This window comes from Manduca sexta, unplaced genomic scaffold, assembly GCF_014839805.1.
Source record: "Manduca sexta isolate Smith_Timp_Sample1 unplaced genomic scaffold, JHU_Msex_v1.0 HiC_scaffold_1918, whole genome shotgun sequence".
Classification (NCBI taxonomy): Eukaryota; Metazoa; Arthropoda; class Insecta; order Lepidoptera; family Sphingidae; genus Manduca; species Manduca sexta.
This window is the reverse complement of record NW_023592830.1, coordinates 1-20,478: the sequence shown is the minus strand read 5'-3', so window position 1 is coordinate 20,478 and position 20,478 is coordinate 1. Positions and strand designations below refer to the sequence as shown.

At 31.0% G+C, this 20,478-nt stretch overlaps 4 protein-coding genes across 6 annotated transcripts; 2 read left to right on the top strand and 2 right to left on the bottom strand.

Moving 5' to 3' along the window:
• Positions 1 to 160: 160 nt before the first annotated feature.
• On the bottom strand, positions 161 to 2,079 carry LOC119191785 (cytochrome c oxidase assembly factor 1 homolog). Of its 2 annotated transcripts, XR_005113528.1 has the most exons (3): positions 1,768 to 2,076; positions 1,350 to 1,503; positions 161 to 313 (listed from the first exon to the last, which is right to left on the bottom strand). XR_005113528.1 is itself a non-coding variant. In XM_037445651.1 (2 exons), the coding sequence occupies exons 1-2, from the start codon at positions 1,730 to 1,732 to the stop codon at positions 295 to 297; spliced, it is 402 nt and encodes a 133-aa protein (XP_037301548.1). In that variant the 5' UTR covers positions 1,733 to 2,079; the 3' UTR covers positions 161 to 294. The 2 variants fall into 2 exon arrangements, 1 of the variants encoding a protein (XP_037301548.1); XM_037445651.1 differs by having other exon boundaries at positions 1,350 to 2,079.
• Positions 2,080 to 3,234: 1,155 nt separating this feature from the next.
• On the top strand, positions 3,235 to 7,702 carry LOC115450658. Of its 2 annotated transcripts, XM_030178716.2 has the most exons (7): positions 3,235 to 3,548; positions 3,634 to 3,712; positions 4,000 to 4,171; positions 4,560 to 4,625; positions 4,966 to 5,030; positions 5,183 to 5,257; positions 5,727 to 7,702. In XM_030178716.2, coding segments are annotated over exons 1-6 (516 nt in total). In that variant the 5' UTR covers positions 3,235 to 3,415; the 3' UTR covers positions 5,184 to 5,257; positions 5,727 to 7,702. The 2 variants fall into 2 exon arrangements, 1 of the variants encoding a protein (XP_030034576.2); XR_005113527.1 differs by lacking the exon at positions 3,634 to 3,712 and having other exon boundaries at positions 3,236 to 3,548.
• Positions 7,703 to 10,761: 3,059 nt separating this feature from the next.
• Positions 10,762 to 12,695, top strand: LOC119191784 (uncharacterized protein C9orf85 homolog). Its single transcript, XM_037445650.1, has 3 exons — positions 10,762 to 11,205; positions 12,106 to 12,194; positions 12,494 to 12,695. Exons 1-3 carry the CDS (start codon positions 10,894 to 10,896, stop codon positions 12,675 to 12,677), a joined length of 585 nt encoding a protein of 194 aa, XP_037301547.1. The 5' UTR covers positions 10,762 to 10,893; the 3' UTR covers positions 12,678 to 12,695.
• Positions 12,696 to 15,806: 3,111 nt separating this feature from the next.
• Positions 15,807 to 20,221, bottom strand: LOC119191787 (golgin subfamily A member 4-like; the record flags this gene model as incomplete). The annotated part of the gene is given in 5 exon segments (XM_037445652.1): positions 15,807 to 15,991; positions 16,081 to 19,032; positions 19,034 to 19,200; positions 19,203 to 19,344; positions 20,138 to 20,221. Coding segments are annotated over 5 exon segments (3,369 nt in total), but the record flags the coding sequence as incomplete, so codon positions are not given.
• Between the last annotated feature and the right edge of the window lie 257 nt (positions 20,222 to 20,478).

The window sequence follows — 20,478 nt, the reverse complement described above, 5'->3', positions numbered from 1 at the left end:
ATCTTTATTTAAATTCGGTATTTCTACACTTCTATCCATTCGAATCGACATATCCTTAGGGGTTACTAGATTTAATTATGTAATATATCTACACATAATCAAGTCTCCTTAACCCTACAGAATGTAGAGAAAAATATTGACTCACCCATCAACAAGTTTCAATTGTGCCACATACGTAGGCATCGTTTCGCAGATCTAATGTGATATTTTTGTTTTGTAAACCTTTAACTATACACAGTAGGGTGTTATGAAAATTAAACTTTTCTTTAGCATTTCCAATGAACATTTTTGATATCAACTTCTCAGCTTATTACTGAAAATACAAAACGGAAAATCATATTTCTCTAATATATACATATTCGTTTTTACTATGAAGTAAAAATGTATTGTTTACAAATAATAATCAAAAATATTGTCTTTATTCATGTGCCTATGTTGATAAAAAAACACTTAATATTACTCTGAATAAATATTCCTGTTGTTCAGTAATAACTTTTTCAATCCAATGAGGGGAATTTGACAATTACTAACCTTAACAGAACCAACAAACATAGAAAAACATACATCAAGTTGTAAAGTGTTTATTTCACATTCTATTAAGTTAATTCTTCAGTAATTTATTAATTCTGTTAAGTTGACATTAAAGTTGCTGCATAAAAATAAACACAGTTTAGAACCTCATAATGAGCATAACTAATCATTTTAGAGATGGGCCTGTGTTAAAAAAAGCAATGATTTTTTTTTGCTTAGTAGACTTTTATTTAAGAAGAAAGTAAATAATTGAATTGTTATGAAATTTCTTACTAAAATGAAAACTTTTAAATTGCTTTTACTTAAAAGTTTATTGATTGTCACTTAGATATGATTGCCGCTCAAGCATCAGTATAATAAAAATCTACAGCACATTTTTTTTTTATAATAAATGCTATTGATGTATACACCTATGAATGTCATCCATAATTTAAGATTGAAACAAAACCATGAAATATAAAACAAATCAAAATAATAGTAGTCATTAAGGATTTGTTAAACACATAACTTAAAATAGAATTTTCACTATAGGAAACATTTTTTTTTATGTGCAGCACCGCTAGCTGATCTTGAGACCTTTGACATTTATCAAATCTGCCTAAGAGATAATCCAGCTCTGCATAAAGGTTTTAAGATTTCATAAAGTAATTAATTATTAAGTTTAATTTTATATTCCTTTTGTATAAAGACTTAGGATCATAAATAAAATATATTAGTCCAACACATAAATATATTACAAACTTAATACAATATTATTTTCCATAATATTTCTAATATTGATTGCTACTTGTATATTATTCAATTATTTGCCGTCTTACATTACAATAATGAGTCTAGCTTCTGGTTTTGACTTTAATTCTAACTCAGCTCTAGTGATTGTCCACTCGTTATTTTCTCTCACTGCCCAAAAATAATAAACACCTTTATCCTTAGGGCCAGTTACTGGTATACGGAATCTAGCATCTTTGCCATCTGAAAAATTATTTTCCTTGTCAGTTAATTTGAACCTTTTATCTTTAATGGGTTCTCCTAAGTAATGAACAGCGCCTGCATGAGCCCGTAACTTTTTCAATGCATTCTTATAGTAATCGTAGCTTCGCACGTTATCAATTAAACGGTATTGTAAGTATATTCCGGTGGTACCAACTACAACACCTCCCCATCCAGCAATTTGTACGAGAGTTCTTGTTGATATGGTCATGATTTATTTGAATTTTTAGTGTACTGAGTACTGACCACACATGCATGTAGTAGCAGATACAATGGTGAAGTAAAACTTGTGAAGCAACCTCTTCTTAAATATTCAAAAATGTTCTTCAGACTACTCAAATTATCACTATGAATTTTATTCTATGTTTGCAGCGAATCTCAATTTGAAATGTAAAGCAAAGTTAATGTAATACTACATTAGCTTTAGCCTAAAGTAAACAAAGGAATAAATTCGATCTTGATACACGACTTGCGTTTTAATTTTTACCAGATTTTTACGGAAGACATTTGACAAATTGTTTCTAGTTACAACCATAGACTAAACAATATTCTACGTAAGAAGGGGCAGCACTAGCCTATCTTGAATACGCAACATATATGAGATTAGTTAAGGTAAATTTATATACCAACATTACGCATAAATATGAGGCAAGGATGCTAACTTTCTATTAATCTGCTCCTCTCTATGGAAGTCCCTTATTCGATCGATAATTTTATATCCATAAAAATTGCTGACCATAAATCTTACACAAGTATAAATTATGATTTTATTTATGTTTTGGAATATTAAAAGTAAAACGGCCACAATTAATTCCCTTTATTTAATAACAAATTATTATTACAAAATAAACAATAGTGTTACGCGAATTTCTTATGTGTAAATTGTATACTGTATTTAGGTCCCTTACTAAAAACATCATAACAGTCCAACTTTTCGTTATTTATTTCCAATTTTAAGAAATTGAACAGTATGATACCTTACAAATATAATATTTTTCCGTCCAATTAACAATTACTATGATTATAAACATTGTAAAGATAAATTTATAGATTTTGCAAATGCTGTTTTTTGATTATTTCTTTTCTCTATTGTAGCAGACAAAATAAATAAAATATACAAATATAAATAAAATTGGATTCAATACCTCGGAATAATAAGAGTCACTATTTCGCAAACACACCCGACACAAATTCCTTAAAGAAAAATATATACGAAACAGAGGAGCAGGCTCAACTTTACGTAATAAGCAGAAAAAAAATAAAAATGTTATTATTGAACAAAATCGCAATTATAAGAATTAGCTAATAAAGTCCAACAATAACAAATCTAGCGTCAATAATGGCGGCCCATTGTCAGCTATCATGATAGCCAACCAAAGGCGTCGCCAAGGGGGGTAGCTGATGGAGGTTCTAAAACTCGAATGAATTCACTAATTCCATTCCTAATATTCGATACGGTCAATTACGCTCTGCTCTATTATTGTTAACACGAGAGAGGGGGAATGGGGGAGAAACATGTGCTCTCGACTTTACCTACGATTCATACTTTTCTCATTCTCCATATCAACTTGCCCCCACTACGCCATCGGCTGCCGGCAATCTTATAAGTTACCAACATACTTTCTAGATTTTTAGGTCTATTATGCTGGTACTAGATGTTACCTAAAGTTTTGTCAACCAAAACTAAACTATGTAACGGTATTAAGATACATAGTCTTTCTTAGGAAACTCTGACCTAAGCACCATATCACCAATATCACAAACTGTCCATCCCTTGCTAAACTTGGCCAAGGACAAAATAATAAAGAGGACAGGCCTCAAAAGTTAGCTAATAGCTATATAAACAAGTTTTGTTAGGGAAATCGACGCAGAATATATATATATAAAGCTTCTTATGCACGCAACAAAAAAGACAAAAATAGCTGCTTTCTTCAAATATGGCAATATTTCGTTTCCTCACCACACTGGGACCGCCTCGCAGCAGAAGACGCCATTAATTGCAACCTTGTCAGCGCTTGTCAAACAATGTAACCAAATTTTCATAATATTGAATTTAACGTAATATAGTATTATTTTCAATTGTCCAGTTTGTTTATTAGTTTACTTGTTAAGTTTTAGAAATGACTCAGTGTTGTGTGAAAGGATGTAAATCGAATTCACGCAAGAACGACCCCAAAATATCTTTTCATAGGTTAGTAACTCTTTTTACCGAATTTTCTCTGTTTTTATCATTTAAAATTATAAGTGGATCTGGTTTGATAAGCTTTGGACGCTATTAGGCGTGATTTATATACATTAAAATCATTATGTTTATTTACACAGAAGCTTAGGAATGCGTGGATTACTTTGAAAATTATTGATATCGATATTTTAACAGACGCACGTCTATCAGTTAAAGTTTTTATCTTTCAAAGAATGTTAGAGATATTGTTTTATACAGAACGACAAACTAAGTGAAATTCTGAAATATTTTTTTAGATTACCAAAAAAATTAAAAGCCAGGGCAAAATGGATTGAGAATATTGGGCGACGTGATTGGAATCCTACATCAAATTCATATATTTGTTCTTTGCATTTTGAGGAGAATTGCATCAATCACACTTTAAAAGTACCGCGAGTGAAAGATAACTGTTTTCCAACAATATTCCCGGTAAGTAAAATAGTAATGAGTATTATAATTCACCTAATAGTATTATTAGTAATGTTACTGTTGTTTATTTTATGTTTCATTAGTTATGCAAGATGAAATAAAAGATATATTTTTACAATTGGCAGTTTAATGATTCCATAATCTTTTGCATGCACGGGAATAAATACATAATTATATTGTTGTTATTGCCAATAATTATTATAATTGATTATCTTAACCGTCATTTTTACGCTCGTTTATTTTAGTTTTGTTGAGACATAGTTATGTTCCTTGATCAAAGAGCATAATAATTTATTATAAAATAATACCAACCAAATAAATTCTGGCTACAGTATCTCATTCCTTTTATTATGTATTAAATATCCTAATATATAACTCTAATTTTTAGCAAGGAATTGGGCGACATATATATGAACAAAATGAATTAAACACAACTGGATGTTTGTCACAACAGGTACTACCTTCTTAACAATTGTTACTTATAAATCAGTTTTAGTTTTTCTTATATTTATATTATGGTAGAACCTAACTTTATTTTACTGTTTAAAATAAAAATGATAATTGAAAAGTTTTAGTATATTTTTAGCAATATAACTTGTTTATGTAGTACATTATAATATTAATATTTTCAGTGTCGATTACACTTCCAATGATATTTAATATTTTGTGTTCATTATATTATAGTGTACTCCTTAAAATATTACACTAACATAAAACATCGCAATATGTAAATTATTTTATTCTTTATTTTGTTTATATTTTAATAATGTAAATACATTTATTTTTATTTCTAGCATGTAATTGCAGTGGATGAATTAAATTCTCAAGCAAGTACATCTAAGGAATACCCTTACAATTGGTAATCTTTTGTTAATAACAACTATTTAATTTTTAGTATATCTACAATAAAAAATGTAAAAAATAAAATTTAAAAAAATCAATGATTATTTTAATGTTTTTTTTTGGAACCAATATAAAATATGTGTAATAATAGTATGTTTTTGTTTTTAGAAAGGAAACGTATTTTCTTCAACAACACATAACATTAAATGGGATCACTCATATGCGTCATCAAGCACACAGCAGGTGATTTACCGATTGAATAACTTAATTATTAAATGTTGTAATATTATGTAATTGTAACTACAATTATTAATGTATTTATCATGTATTCTTTTTTTTTATACGGGCACAGCAAAGTGACTACTGCATCTGATGGTAAACATAGTGGCATCCAGATTATATAGATTGACGAGAAATGATTTAATCTCGTCAGTCGGCATAATTATACCGGCTTTATTCATTTCTAGTGGTGGCGTATATGGACAATGGCCGAATTAATGAATTTGATTCGTTGCTTAAGCAAAATTGTTCGTATTTTTCTATTATTGTATAAATAAGATGTGTCTGAGACTAAATACCTAACAGTGGGTTCAAATTACGCAGCCGCAGGGTCATAACTAAGCCAAATTTATTAATGTACAGAATAAGGATAGGTGGAAAAAGATAAAAGTCATGATGTACTACATTGTTGATGAAAGCTTTTTGCTTTCAGGTCTCAACAGTCATTATTCAAAAAATGAAGGACAAAATCAAGATGCAACAAAAACAAATCAAGAGACTAAAAGAAAAAGTTAAAAGACAATCAAATAAAATTTTTAATTTGCGATGTGATATAACAACATTAAAAAATAAAAGCTTTATTAATGATGAAGCGTAGTCGTTGGTAAAGGATTGTGCAGGACCAAAAGAGTTTTTGCAAAGGCAAATATTGAGAACCAAAAACCGGTCAGTACCAAAAAAGTACGCAGAAGAAATACGGAAGTTCGCGTTTCGCGTTTCACTTATGCTGACAAGTTCGGCCATTTTGAATGTTCAGTTAATTGTTGACAGCTGCTTTGCTTGCACGTGTTTTGGTTCGTCTTAGATTTTTACCTATTCAAAAAAATGGAACAAAGAACCTGTATCAAATTTTGTGTGAAAAACGATATTAAGTGCGCGGATGCATTCCGAATGTTGACTGTGGCATACGGAGAAGCTACTTTGGACAAAAGCAACGTTTATCGGTGGTACAAAATGTTTTCAGAAAGCCGAGAAGATGTGAACGACGAAGAGCGTGCCGGACGCCCGAGCACTTCAACAATAGACGAAAAAATTGATGAAGTGAAGAAAATGGTATTGGCCAACCGTCGAATCACCGTTAGAGAAATTGCCGAGGACCTAGGCATATCGATTGGCTCGTGCCATTCGATTTTAATCGATAATTAGGGCATGAGACGGGTCGCCGCAAAATTCGTACCAAAATTTCTCAATTTCGATAACGCCCCTGCTCACACATCGCTGCTTATACGCGACTTCTTGGCCAAAAACAACACACTAATGATACCGCAGCCACCCTGTGACTTTTTCTTGTTCCCGAAACTGAAGAGGCCCATGAAAGGACGACGCTACACCCCGATTAACGAGATAAAGACGGCATCGAAGGAGGAGCTGAACAAGACACAAAAAAATGATTTTTTGAACTGCTTCGAAGATTCGAAAAAAACGTTGGCACTAGTGTATAATATCCCAGGGGGATTACTTTGAAGGGGACAAAATAGATATTCACGAATAAATAAATAATTTTTTAAAATACACAAAATTCGCGATACTTTTTGAACACACTACGTATGTGCTCAGAATATCGGAAGAATAACTAATTTATTTAGCTAGGCTGAACATTATGTAAGAAATTTAAATCTAGCTTCCGGGCAATATATGTATTATAACATCACGCAGAAAAACTGGATTTATAAGTCTTTTGGTACTCATGAACGGTGTCCTAAATTTATTAAAATATTTAGTTTCAGAAGGTGTTAAAATATTTGCCATTATATAAAATATCACAAGATCACCTAGAAATGTTTTTTTCTGCTATTAGGTCCAAAGGTGGCTATAACAATGGCCCAAATGCGGTACAATTTAAGCGGCTTATAAAATAAAATTGATCAGAGCGCAAAACGGATATAATGGCGTAGGTAGTTGTATACTTCTTGATCAAATTCATATATGAAATTGTTCAAGTAAAATATGTCAAAAATATAAATAATTTGACTGTTAGGAATAGCTTTGTCGCAATTCCCGAAGACAACATCACTATCTAAGATTATTACTTAACGTTAACGTTTGATAAAAGTAAAACCAAGGGGGCATATTGACATATACCTTACGTTGTGTATTAAAAATTGTAAGAGACACAGAAAAAAACATCAAACCACAATTAAAGTCAGGAACTAAAGTTGAAAATTACTCTGCATATATTTAAATTTTTTTAATAGACAATTTTGAATATGCGAATGTTTTAGTATTTAATGATTTAGAGAACAATAGTCATACAAACTGCTTTTAAAACAATAATAAATAAATATATTGGTTTGTGGTTTAAATACTCTGGAAAGAAAAGTGCAGAAAGAGTGTCGTCTAGAATTTATTTGACATAGATAATTTGTTTAAAAAAAATAATAATTATTAATAAACATTTATTTTATCTTATCTACGTGTATATTACTTGACACATACCCAATCCAATCATGAAATTTATCCATGAAATAAATTAAAATATGAAATAAAAATATCTAACGATCAACCTGTTTTAGTCATAGAGCTTTAATTTTGTATTTGATCTGTGAATATATTAAAAAATGATGATAGTCAATCTCCTAAGAAAAAAATCTAATAGCCACAGCGTTTAAGATGTGAGGTACTTTTACTACCCCAACTCCAAAACTTCCCTGTGCAATAAAAAAATATGAAATTATAATATAATGATTACTTTAAACGTGTACCTGCCTGTACATTCATATGTATTTTTTTAGGCTTATTTATCACTCTGAACAAGAACAAGCATAGAAGGAATCTAAATTACCCTCATATACTTATCCTATTTTTTCAAATAGGCCAAAACCGTTGAAAAGAACGAGATAAATATTATGTTGCTAAGGACGGCTTGCGTACACTTTATAATAATCAAATGGTTACCTTTGGTCCTCTTTATGATGCCGAATTAAAAAGCAAATAAAATGTCAAATGTTCCAACTTGCCAACCTCAAAACAATGTCACAAACGCGCCCACACAATTTAGTTACGTTATACTTCAGCGCGTGCTTTTCAAAAGTGGCTTCATGTCGTGTAATATTTTTGTTGTTAATTTAATAAATACACAGTGCTGTTTAAGTAAAATATAGCCCTAGGAACAAACAATAGCCTGCGTTATTGTGGGGTGTAAATCTCATTCTTCTCGTAAAGAAAATGAAACTGAAATCATCAGCTTCCATCGGTGAGTAAACAAAAAACCTAATATATTTGCTTAAACCCTGTACATAAGTGCAAAAAGTGTTACTAATTATACTTTATAGCTTTTGCCCGCGGTTCCGCCCGCGTTATAAAGTATTTCAGGCTAAAGTTTTCCGTTATAAAAGTAGTAGTTTCCCGGGAGCCTATGTTCTTCCCAGGGTCTCAAACTATCTCCATATCAAATTTCATCTTAATACGTTGGGTAGTTTTTGAGTTTAACACGTTCAGCCAGACAGATGCAGCGGGGGACTTTGTTTTATAATATATTTTTTAGAACTTTTTAAGAGGAACAATCCCGTCATACATCATTGTTGCATAACTTTAACCGTTTACGCAGCGCAGGCAACGGAAGCTCTCAAAACTAATAATTTTCTCCGTTTTTGCAACATGTTTCATAACTGCTCCGCTCCTATTGGTCATAGCGTGATGATATATAGCCTATAGCACTCCAGGAACAAAGGGCTATCCAACGCAAAAAGATTTTTTCAGTTTGGACCGGTAGTTCCTGAGATTAGCCATTACTGCTCCGCTCCTATTGGGTATAGCGTGATGATATATAGCCTATAGTACTCCAGGAATAAAGGGCTATCCAACGCAAAAAGAATTTTTCAGTTTGGACCGGTAGTTCCTGAGATTAGCCATTACTGCTCCGCTCCTATTGGGTATAGCGTGATGATATATAGCCTATAGCACTCCACGAACAAAGGGCTATCCAACGCAAAAAGAATTTTTCAGTTTGGATCAGTAGTTCCTGAGATTAGCGCGTTCAAACAAACAAACAAACAAACAAACTCTTCAGCTTTATATAATAGTATAGATAGATTATGCTGTAGTCATATTATAATCTGCTGTCGGCCATTCGTTACGTAGTTGTGTTCAATAGTGTTGTGCTGCATATTCTGTCGATAACATAGATGTTAGTATATTGTAGTTTACTATTTTGCATAAATTGCCTTTTACTTTCAATGTACGGTGGTGTAGTGGTAAAAGCCACTTGGAAACCGTGCGCGAAGGCTGAAGTCGAGGAAACTATCTGATTTTCATAGTGTGTTTCATACAATGTGTTTCATTGCAGATTCTCCACAGATGATGCTGTGAGGCAAAAATGGACCGTTGCCATAGCTCGTCCCAATTGGCATTGGAAAAAACAGCACCGTGTTTGCTCTTAGCATTTCGACAAAGTTTTATTAACATTGAAATAAGTTATGAAACATATGTGACATGAATGATACCGCTGTGTTTTAATTTTACCGTCCCATTTTAGTAGCTTCTGTCAAATCACACCTCTTGGGTATCCTTTAATCCCCAAGAAAGTCAGAAAAGAACAGAAGGCGTACTGGCTTTCTCCATAACGAAATTCCGGCCAATTTCTTGTTTGTTAGTTTATTGTAACTTAACAGCTTCTTAACGAGTGCTTTTATATACCCAGACTTCATTTGGTACTTGAATATCAAATTAGGCTATTGATATCTTTTTTTTTAGCCTTTATCTAAAATAGCAAATTGCAACGGTTTGTAGTTGACTGACCGAAAAGTGTTTATTTTTGCAGATTTGTAGATTTACCATAGCCGATAGACAAAGCATCTATCCATATCGATAAGACGACAGAAGGGATCGCAACACAATTAAATGTCTTGCTGTCTAAGATTGAGTACACTCAAATGTCATAGTGCTACTTCTATGTTTGTCATTGTTCTGAGCTTGATACAATGACCACAATGACAATTGATGACAATTGACAGCTGCTACACGCTGCCAGTGTTGCCAGAAGGTTACATTTCTTACATTTCTCGTTATTTTTGACCCCCTCGCGTAACATGTAAGTAATTTTTATATTTAAGGCAATTTTCGTAACTTTTGGAACAACGAGATTTGTAATATAAATTATTTATTGTAAACAGTTTACGAACGCATTTCTATTCAACACATCCAAATTGAACGCACCTAAAACTGGCGGGTCTAAAAAGTATTCCACTCCATATCACACCTAGGATGGCTCGCCATGACAAAATGAAACGTATCTTGCATATGCTAAAACTTGATTTTGCTTGAGTGTGCGCGCGCACATTTTCTACTTCACGAGTCCCCGCGGTTTCGTAGCTACAGAAATGATTGCCAAAAACGCGTAAATTAAAAAAAAAACAATAATGTAACTTTTGCAGTAAAAATGTAACATTTCAGGAAACGAAACGTAACTTACGACTCAGAGGCCCTGGCAACACTGCACGCTGCTTATATTATAATTCTCTTTGACGCTGCTTGCGTGCTCGTCAAATTGTTCTTTGTAATTCTTCAATGTAAAAGCTTTTTAATTAAATTTACATTGATAGGACAAAGGGTAAACGTGTTTATTTGTCCTATTCTTTAGTGATTATTGAATCTTGGTTATCATGAGTACATCGCGAGGAAGTTCTAATAGGACGAGACCACAGAAACATCAAAATAGAACTGCCTTCAAAAATGACTTACATGATACAAGCAAGAAGACAAAAATTATAAATTCACTTGAAATAACTGGTGTATGCAAACGTTGCAAAGAAATTATTGATTGGAAAATCAAATATAAAAAATATAAACCCCTAACAGCCCCAAGGAAATGCGTCACATGCTCACAGAAAACTGTGAAGTATGCATACCATGTACTGTGCAAATGTTGTTCAACACAAAAAAACATATGTGCTAAATGTTGTAAATCAGTGGATGTGAGTACCTATAAAAACTTTTATTTTTGTTCTTAGGGTTGCTCTTAAACAAACTTTATAGGTTAAAAAGGTTATTTTTTATTATCTCCCAAAAACTCTTTCGGTGTCAAAAGTTAATCAGATCGCAGAAAGTTAAGGTGAATTTTTATAACTTCTTAAAAGCTCCTTTAGTGAACAAAACTAAATCAATTACAGTAAGTTAAGGTGATTTTGTTATTACTTAGAAAATAAACTTACCTCCAATTCTCACCCCAGATGTCTCCTTAAACTTTAAATTTAATAAAAATATGTCTTTCTGCAGGGATATAGTTGTATGGACTCCCTTTCTACTCCGAACCCATTCATGACCCCAGCTCCAATTCATTTTATTTAAAACATTTACCCAACTCTTATTCAATATTATGTATGTAAGAAATTAAAGGGAACAAAGTATTTATTAGCTTTATAAACCAATTTATAGAAAAAGGTTACAATCTTCTTAAATTGGCTATAATTCTATTAAAGTAAATACATCGGTAATGAATAACACAACAGGACATGGTTTCAGATAAAGGTTTACACTGTATTAAATAGTGAATTGCATACATTCAATTTATTTCCCAGTTAGAATTTATATACCTAATGAAACCATCAAAAATGTTTCTATTCACTCAATAATATCTAATCACCACATTTTACAGTGTTAACCAAGTATTGCTTGGGGTACTGCCTGTAGAAAAACAATTTCTAGTATATCTCTTCATGAATTAATTTGATCCAAAATCAGTTTAGCCAATTTATGTGTTTACTTCTAATAAACATTTATCTCAATTGTTTCCTTTCATAATTCAATTTGTAAGATGGTAATAATTTTCACTATGTACTATATTGGATGTTTAATGTGGTCCACATAATTTTCAGCATGAAGAAACACTAGAAGAAGAAATTAATGTAGATATTAAGGAGAAACTTAAAAGTTTGTCTGAGAGAAAGCGTCGCACCATACTCAGGTAATATTATTTATAATAATATTTAAAGTATGCATGGTAATTATTAGACAACTGTCTTATTTATTTTATGCAAGCCAACTTAACAGCATCAAGAGGTACTTAGTAATTGTAGTGACAATCAAAAGAAATAAAATGCTTTGCAAATTTTGTCAAGCCCTATATTACAGAACTCTTCCCTAAGTGTCCATAAAAAAAATGATATTTAATGTTTATTTTTAGATTTTAGGACAACAAATATTGAAAAAATTCACAAAATGAATGTTTGAAAAGTTTAATTTTTTAATTAATTATTCTTTCAGGTTATTGAAGAAACAACAAGATGCTAATAATACTCTTTCTCCAGAAATTATGGCAAATATAGAAGATATGTTGTCAAACATTGGTAAAATGAGTTTAGATGATGATGATTTTAATGGGTTTTCAGATGAGGAGTTTAATGATGTTGAGTCGCAATCAACTGATGATGGTAGTGATGTAAAATAAATAAAATATTTTATTTGATCTTGTTTCTTTAGAACAGATGAACCCTGGTGATGTGGAGTCAGCTAGCAATTATAATTGACAAATTTTTTTGTAAAGTTTTTTTTATCCCAGTGATATAAATGCTCTTTGAGAGAGTTGCTTACTGTGCGAATGTCTTGGCTCATTATCACTGGGAAGTGAATATGTAAAATTTGTGATTTCTGACATTTTATATCTGGAAAACAATATCAGGTATGTTGACAGCAGCTGACATATGCACATGTTTGCAAACGGCCTGGTGCAAAACTGCTCAACAAGTGTAATATCTTAATGAAATGGTGCAGTGGTAAACCGCCAAACATAGGCCTAGCGTATTAAAATGAGCACTTAAGCAGTGTAGCCAAATATGGCAATATAAAAAAACAAGGTCTGATAATTTACAAACTTGAAAATCCCATAATATTTTTCATGTGTTAGGTATTTTCATGATTTTTCACAATATTGTTTGTTAGTTAATTTTGATGGTATCAAAAAACATTTGTGGTAAACTTTTATAGTGTGGCAGAATGTGTATACGCAATATGTAGTTATACACAAAATGGCAGAGGTCACTGTAAAAATAACATGCTATGACTTGCAATGATTTAAGATTTACCCTCTTATTCATAGATATTATTTATCTAAGGATGGAGCATTGCTGTGATAACAAGTCCGTTTCTCAGCTTTATTTATCAGACAGCTTGCTGTTCAACTGTGTTTATCTGACAGCCAACTAGATTCAAGTTGTATCTCCATATTAGCCAATCACAATGGCCCTATGTCTACGCACCGTAAAGGCTGCTATGCCATCAGCACTGAGAAACAGACTTGTTATCACGGCAAAGATAGAGCTTAGATAAATAACGTCTATGAATAAGGGGGTTAAAATTTAAAAAATATTGCATCACATTATTTTGAAAAACACTCAAGGTAAATGTACCATATTACGGTATATTAAGGCATTTGCTACTTTGAAGATGATTTTCAGAAAAAGTAGAAAGGCGATAGGAATGAAAATTGTTTTATTCGAAAGACTGTCATTATGAGATGAATTTAGAACATTATTTAACGTCGTAGCCTTTAATTTATAGAAATAGTTGATATTTTACGGCACCTCGAGTTTGTCTCTAATTCCGTGCGAAAATTTGGCTCCTAACAAAATTCCGGAATACGTCGTACGTAATTCCGTGCTATGTTGAAGCATACGTTTTCTATATGAAAGCAAAAACAAAATTAAGTGTTTTCAAGTATATACTTAAATAGACTAAAATAATTATAATTAATGGAATAAAAATCCAAAGTTTGTCACAATTTTAAACATTTCTTAAAATTACTTCCATTCAAAAATGGAAAGATAATGAAGTCAAAATTCAAAAAGGAATATAGGTAAGTGCCTAAATTGAAATAATCAACAAACAAATAGAAATTGTTCTTCATTCATTGCTTTTCTTTACTCTTTCTAATATATCTTTGGTTACTGGAAAACCCATTTGTGCCATCATTATAACCCATTCAACTATAAGAAATTCCTCTTTCGGGGTTAGTACAGTTGGAGCCCCCGTACGATTGCTTTTGTATTTTTCATGCACTTTGTCATATAGCGTTTCTTTAGAAATTTAACATATTTTGGAAGCTTTGTAAAAAGATATAGTTCCATCATTAATTTCTTTTAAAGCCTTTTGAAGGGTTTCGGGCGTATATTTATTTAAATTATTTATTTCATTTATTTATTTTTTACATCAGACTGTTATTACAAGTAATTATTATATTTGTTAATAATTTCGTAAAATTATTAACTCTCTAAATGATATGCAAAAATAACCCGAAACATCCCCCTCCCCTATTATTATTTGTGCAATAAAAAACACAGAAACTAATGTTTTTTCTTCTCCCCAAATTATACTCCGGGTATACCAGAATAAAGGACATGAGTGAAAAACTGGTGCACTTTATTACGGACGTCAAAAAAATGGATTTAATTTAATATTTTTAATAAAATTTCTTAATAGTATAGAACTTTCTATCACATGAAAATTATATGCATACCATCAATATAAATATGTATTTTTTATGATTTAATAAAATAACATTAATTTAAAGTTGATGGCGTACTACGCCAATTCGTTAATTTGACTTAAGAATAATTTCAGACTCGATTATAAGAGGTAAAACAAAAAAAAAACATGTACCGCAATTACCTCACAATAATCTGCCTTCGTCAATAAATTTATTGATATTAACTTTATAAAGAAACTTAACACCAGTAAGAAATAAAAAACAAAACCATTTCGGACTGATTTGCCAGTATTGCGGCATACGTACGCAATATTGTTCACCGCCTTAATTTTATGCACATTATGACGGTAGTCAGAAATGTGACAATTTCTCTAAAAATATGCTTTATAATAACTCGAATTAGCTATAAAACATTGTTGATAACTACTAATCAATTATTTCACAAATTTATATAAAATTTACTTAACGGTATTATGTGAAATTCTAATGAAAATTACATTGCCCCTTACGCTCACCGACAACAGAGACGTACGGCACCAGTGTATTTGCGACTGACGCATTATGAGGCTCGATACGGCGTTTATAATTTTTATTTAAATTGGAAAATCGTGTTATTTAGGTGGTATTTAAACTATAGTTGATGTGGTTACAAAAATCATTATTTTAAAGGCTGCTTTCTTATTTTGCGACAAAATTAAAATGACCCGGCATAATGTACTATACCGGCATAGTGTACATTTACCTTAGATGAGCATAGGACATGAAGGTTTATTTTTGATGAGTGATCAAAATGATATCCAAACAATAAAGAACCTTGAAATGTCTAGATACTTATGGGTGTGGTTAGTATTATGTACTAAGTAACCTTTAAATATAATAATATTGTATGATAGTAATCAGGTACAGTCCCCTCTACTAGATGTATATGCAGATAATGACACAATGTAAGAATTACAAAATATCTGTTAATATAAAAAATATATATCTGTTAATGAAATAATTAATAATCATGGATACATATGACGAAATTTTGCCTTATTACTCGTACTCTATTGTGAGTGAGTCACAGGAGAACTGAGAAACAAAACATTTTTCTAGTGAAGAATATGAATTAAAGTATATTATAAACATAATTTATACACAACAATTTACAAATAAAATAATTAAATCTTCCAAATTTACAATAATAAATTGCTTCGCTAAATATGCCTACGTCACAAGGTGATTAGATTATTATGTTCTTGTAATAATCTATATCATATCAAACCCAGCTGCCGCAACTGCAACATTAAAAGCTTTGATTAATATACGAAAAACGAAAAATTTATTTAATTATAATACTATGGGTATCAATTATAATAACACTTACAAAGCCTTGGCGTTCCTTTTCTTTTTGAAGCACAAGTTGAGTTTGTGAGTCATCAAATTTAACTATTGCTGATAACACTTTAGCTAATGTAATGGAATGCATCCCAGAACCAGTAAGATATTCATAAAGAATATTTCTTAAATATTCCAACTCTGTATTTTCTTGCAAGGAATGCAAGTGCCTTAAACTTACTAAAGCTTCATCTAATTTTCTTTCTAACTTTTCATTAATCATTTTTAATTTTTCATATTTGTCTTGTGTTTGTTGCATGTTTGAAGTTAATGATCTGTTTAACTGTTCTGATTCTAACAATTTTTGTTCAGCCTTAGTATTAGTCTGAACTAAATTCTTGTACTTTTCTTTAATATTAGATAACTCCAGATCATTGTCATTGTTATTAATAGTTTTAGTTTCAGTCGCACTAGAATAGTTTTGGGATTGTAACTGATCTTTTAGTTCATAATTTTCTTCTATTAAGAGACTATTTTCACGCAGCAAATTGTCAATTTTGTCTCTGCTTGTTTGGACTTCATTTCTTAGATTTGCGATATCATTTGAAATATCATTTTCTGTTGAGTATTCACTACTAGCAATAAACTCTCTTAGTTTATCGTTTAAGACACTATTCTCCTTTGATATTTTTGTCAAATATTTTTGAAGTCCTTCAACATCCGATTGAAGTCGTCTGTTTTCGTCTCTTAATTCATCATACTTATTTTTTAATGTTATGTATATTTCAGGTGTAATATTATCGTTTATCTCATTTTCGTTTTCTCCATTGTTATCTTGTGATAATAATGAGGAAACCATTCTTTGATTTCTCTCATTTGTATCGATAATTTCTTTAGGTTGAGTATGTTGTACACATGCGTCGACGAAAGATTTTCTGTTTTCTGTAGATTCTAGTTTTTCTATAATAGCACTAAGGCGATCTTTTTCATTTTCAATGTCTCCATGAGATTTTCTTAATTCAATAATTTCTGCCTCTTGATCTTTTATATTGGCAGCAATCTTTTCTATTTGTTTTTTTAATGAATTGTTTTCTTCAGACAAAGATTTAATATTATCCTGTAGTTTATCAACATGTAATATTGTACGGTCTAGTTCTTCAGATTTTTCTTTAAGCTTCTTATTTTCTTTTGCTATAGTGGTATATTTCTCAATACTATCATCTAGATCGTTTTTCAACTTTTCTATTTCTTCAGAGTAATGTTTATTTTTATCCTCAGCAATTATTGATTTTTCCTTAAGCTCCTTATTTTCTTTTGTTATAATCACTAATTTATCAAAATTGGCATCCAATTCCTTTTTCAAGTTTTCTATTTCTTCAGTGAAACATTTGTTTTTACTCTCAATTGTGTTAAGTTTTTCTTCCAAGTTCTTCTTTTCATTATTTAGCACAGTAATATTTTCAATTACAGATAAGGCATGTGCTTTTTCTTCATCTAAAGCAAATTCAAGGATTTTGGATTTATTTGCATTTTCTTGAATTTTAGAAACCAAGTCTTTTTGTTCATATTTTAATAATTCAATGTCATTTAAAGCGGCTTCGTAAAGTTTATCAACATTCTTTTTACTTTCATTAACAGAATCTTTTTCCAAATCAATTTTTAAAATGTCATCTTTTAATTTGTTAATTTCGTCTTGTAATGAGGCGATCGTTTTAGTGTTCCGTGAGTTGTGTTCAGACTCATTCTGTAACTCTTGTTGTAACGTATTATTAACTATTTTTAAAGATTCATATTGGTTGTTTATGAACTCAAATTCTTTGTTACTAAAATTACTTAGAATATCTTTGATATCTTTTTCAATATCCAAAAACATGCTATTGAATTGATTCTTGAGTAAGACAGCTTCTGTAGAAGTAACATTAATATTATTGTGTAGTCCAGAGACTATTGAGGCAACATTTTTTAAACTTATTTTTAATCTATCATTAACAGTAACTTGATCCTGTAATGCAGCATTTGCTATTTTTAAATTAGAAAGTGTTTCACGCAATTCAATATTTTGGTTCTGAATAAATTCATCGTTGGCAAGAAGCTTTTCGATTTCTGATTGCAATTTTATTAGTTCTTCTCTTTCTTCTTGAATTTCTGATTCAAGTTGTTTACATTTGGATTTCCATATTTCTAATTCTTCGGTCATCTCTTGCTTCTTAATTTCAATATCGTCTATATTAACGTTGTGATTAGTGTTTTTAAGTAACTGCAGTTCATTTTCTAAGGAGCTTATTTGCGAACTTTTTTTCGCGTTTTCTTCACTTAGATGCTTATTTTTATTTTCTAAGTAACCATTTCTGTCAATCATCGCCAACTTTTCTGCGGTTTCTTGTTTCAGTTGAAGTTGAAGACATTTGTATTCCTCATCTGCTTTAGTTTTTATTTGTTCTTGTAATTGGTATTTTTTGTTAAGTTCCTGCAATTGTGATTCTAAATCAATTATTTTTGATTTAGTTGTATTATATTCATTGTTTTCATTCAGGAGTTTTGATCGTTCTTCTTCTAATGATAACAGATTGATCTTATAATCATTAATTACAATATTTAATGACTGTATTTCTTTTTGAGTAGAAGATAAATTATCCTTAAGGGATTTAATTTCAGCTTCCTTGTTCTCTAATTCCTTGTGTATGCTCAACTTATTTTCTGCTAGTGATATAGCATATTCCTCTTCTCTTTTGCCGAACACTTCTATTTTACTTTGCAATTGTGCTATTTCTTCTTTAGCTCTTTGTAAGTCCATTTCTAAGGTGGACGTTTCTTTGGTTTTAGCAAAATCATAAGTGTTGATTTTGTTCTGAAGATCTTCGTTTTCGTTGCTTAAATCTTGTATCTTTTGAATTGCTTCTTCCAACTGTTTGGATGTCGTCTGAAACTGTTCGACTTCTTTATTTTTATTTTCAAGTTCGTTGGACAGTATTTGTAATTCAGCCGCAAGTTGTGAATTTTTTTTGCTTGCTGTTCTTAAGGGATTCTTTGTATTTGTTTAATAATTGTTCCAATTTTTCCATTTTGTTGTTTAAGTTGGTAATCTCAGTTGTAGATGATTCATCACTTGACGCTTTGGATTCATTATCAATGGACAGATTAATTAATTGCACATCATTATCTTTTGTGCTGCCTCCTTGTTTAGCTTATCAGTTTTACTTGTATCATCACTTATATCAATGTTATTTTGTAAAATTTTAACTTTCGTGTTCAATGCATCGATTTTCATAATTTTCTCTTCGATTTCAACACGTAGCGCCTTTTCTAAATGTGCCTACAAATGTAATAAAAAGTGAGTATAATTTTATACTGTTCGGATTACTATACTTTAAATCTGCGATGCTAGGAAACTTTGAGTAGTAACCCTTCCAGGATTTTTGAAGGACACAGTGTAAGTCCTTGAAAAAAATTGGCAATTGGTTTTGCCCTATATTCCAAATTCGCATTATATTCAATTTATAATATGAATAACAGAGACATCTTTGGTTTTAGTTTTGAGAGTGAAAAATAACTTAAGTTACGCTTATGCTCCATCATTTTAGATATTTAACTAAATATATACTTGAAGTGAACTTTTTCTTTCAATGAAACAGTACACCTGTTACAACACTTACAACACCTACGTTAATTTTTTTATGAATAGCAACAAATAAAATGACAAATCAGAAAACAAAGGAAATAAATATCTTAAAATTTTTAGTTTTTATGTAGACGAAAATAAAGGGGTTTGTTGTCTCGGCTACAAAGATATATTGTTTCATAATTCATATTGATAATGTAGTAAATAGCCAGGTTAATAAAGCCTAGTGTGATTTGTTTACATTCAGTTGATTACCTAATTCGATGGAATGTGGTCATTTTAGGGGTGTGCCTCATGTCCGTATACATATTATATCGATACCCGAAGGAAAAAAGATCTGTATGCGTGCCTGGTACTTTTTGGTGGATAGTTTCCAAAATCATGTGTCCCGACAATCTACACTAATTGAATAAAAACGTTGACATTTTTAACGATTCGGCACATCGCTAATTTTAATTCATATAATGCAACAGTTTTCTAGTCATACCTTAGCACTCTGCTCCAGCGAACATTGTTCTTTTAATTCCGATATTCTTCTTAATGCTTTATCTTGTGTCTCTACAAGGACGCTCTAAAAAAAATGAAATCATCAAAATACAAAGCTATTTTGGGTGAGCGCTTTAGGCGCCCTTTGACCCTTGAAAATTAAACGATTATGCTGAGGGCAACCAACTAACGGGTTACAAACCTCGGTTCTGAACGGTCATAAGGGATGAAACATCAACGATTAGGGAAAAAATTATGTGTCTACTGTATTTATTCCAGACACATTTCGTTAACTGTTAAGAAACTGCAGTAAAATAAATAAAAAATGGTATCCTGTATACC

Excerpts from the sequence above, each read along its gene's own strand:
- LOC119191785 (XM_037445651.1), bottom strand. The coding sequence starts at position 1,732 with ATGACCATATCAACAAGAACTCTCGTACAAATTGCTGGATGGGGAGGT.
- LOC115450658 (XM_030178716.2), top strand. The coding sequence starts at position 3,416 with ATGCACGCAACAAAAAAGACAAAAATAGCTGCTTTCTTCAAATATGGC. Across the intron at positions 3,549-3,633 it reads GTCAGCGCTTGTCAAACAAT|TTTTAGAAATGACTCAGTGT; the intron begins GTAACCAAATTT and ends TTACTTGTTAAG. Across the intron at positions 4,172-4,559 it reads GTTTTCCAACAATATTCCCG|CAAGGAATTGGGCGACATAT; the intron begins GTAAGTAAAATA and ends TCTAATTTTTAG.
- LOC119191784 (XM_037445650.1), top strand. The coding sequence starts at position 10,894 with ATGAGTACATCGCGAGGAAGTTCTAATAGGACGAGACCACAGAAACAT. Across the intron at positions 11,206-12,105 it reads AATGTTGTAAATCAGTGGAT|CATGAAGAAACACTAGAAGA; the intron begins GTGAGTACCTAT and ends CATAATTTTCAG. Across the intron at positions 12,195-12,493 it reads AAGCGTCGCACCATACTCAG|GTTATTGAAGAAACAACAAG; the intron begins GTAATATTATTT and ends TTATTCTTTCAG.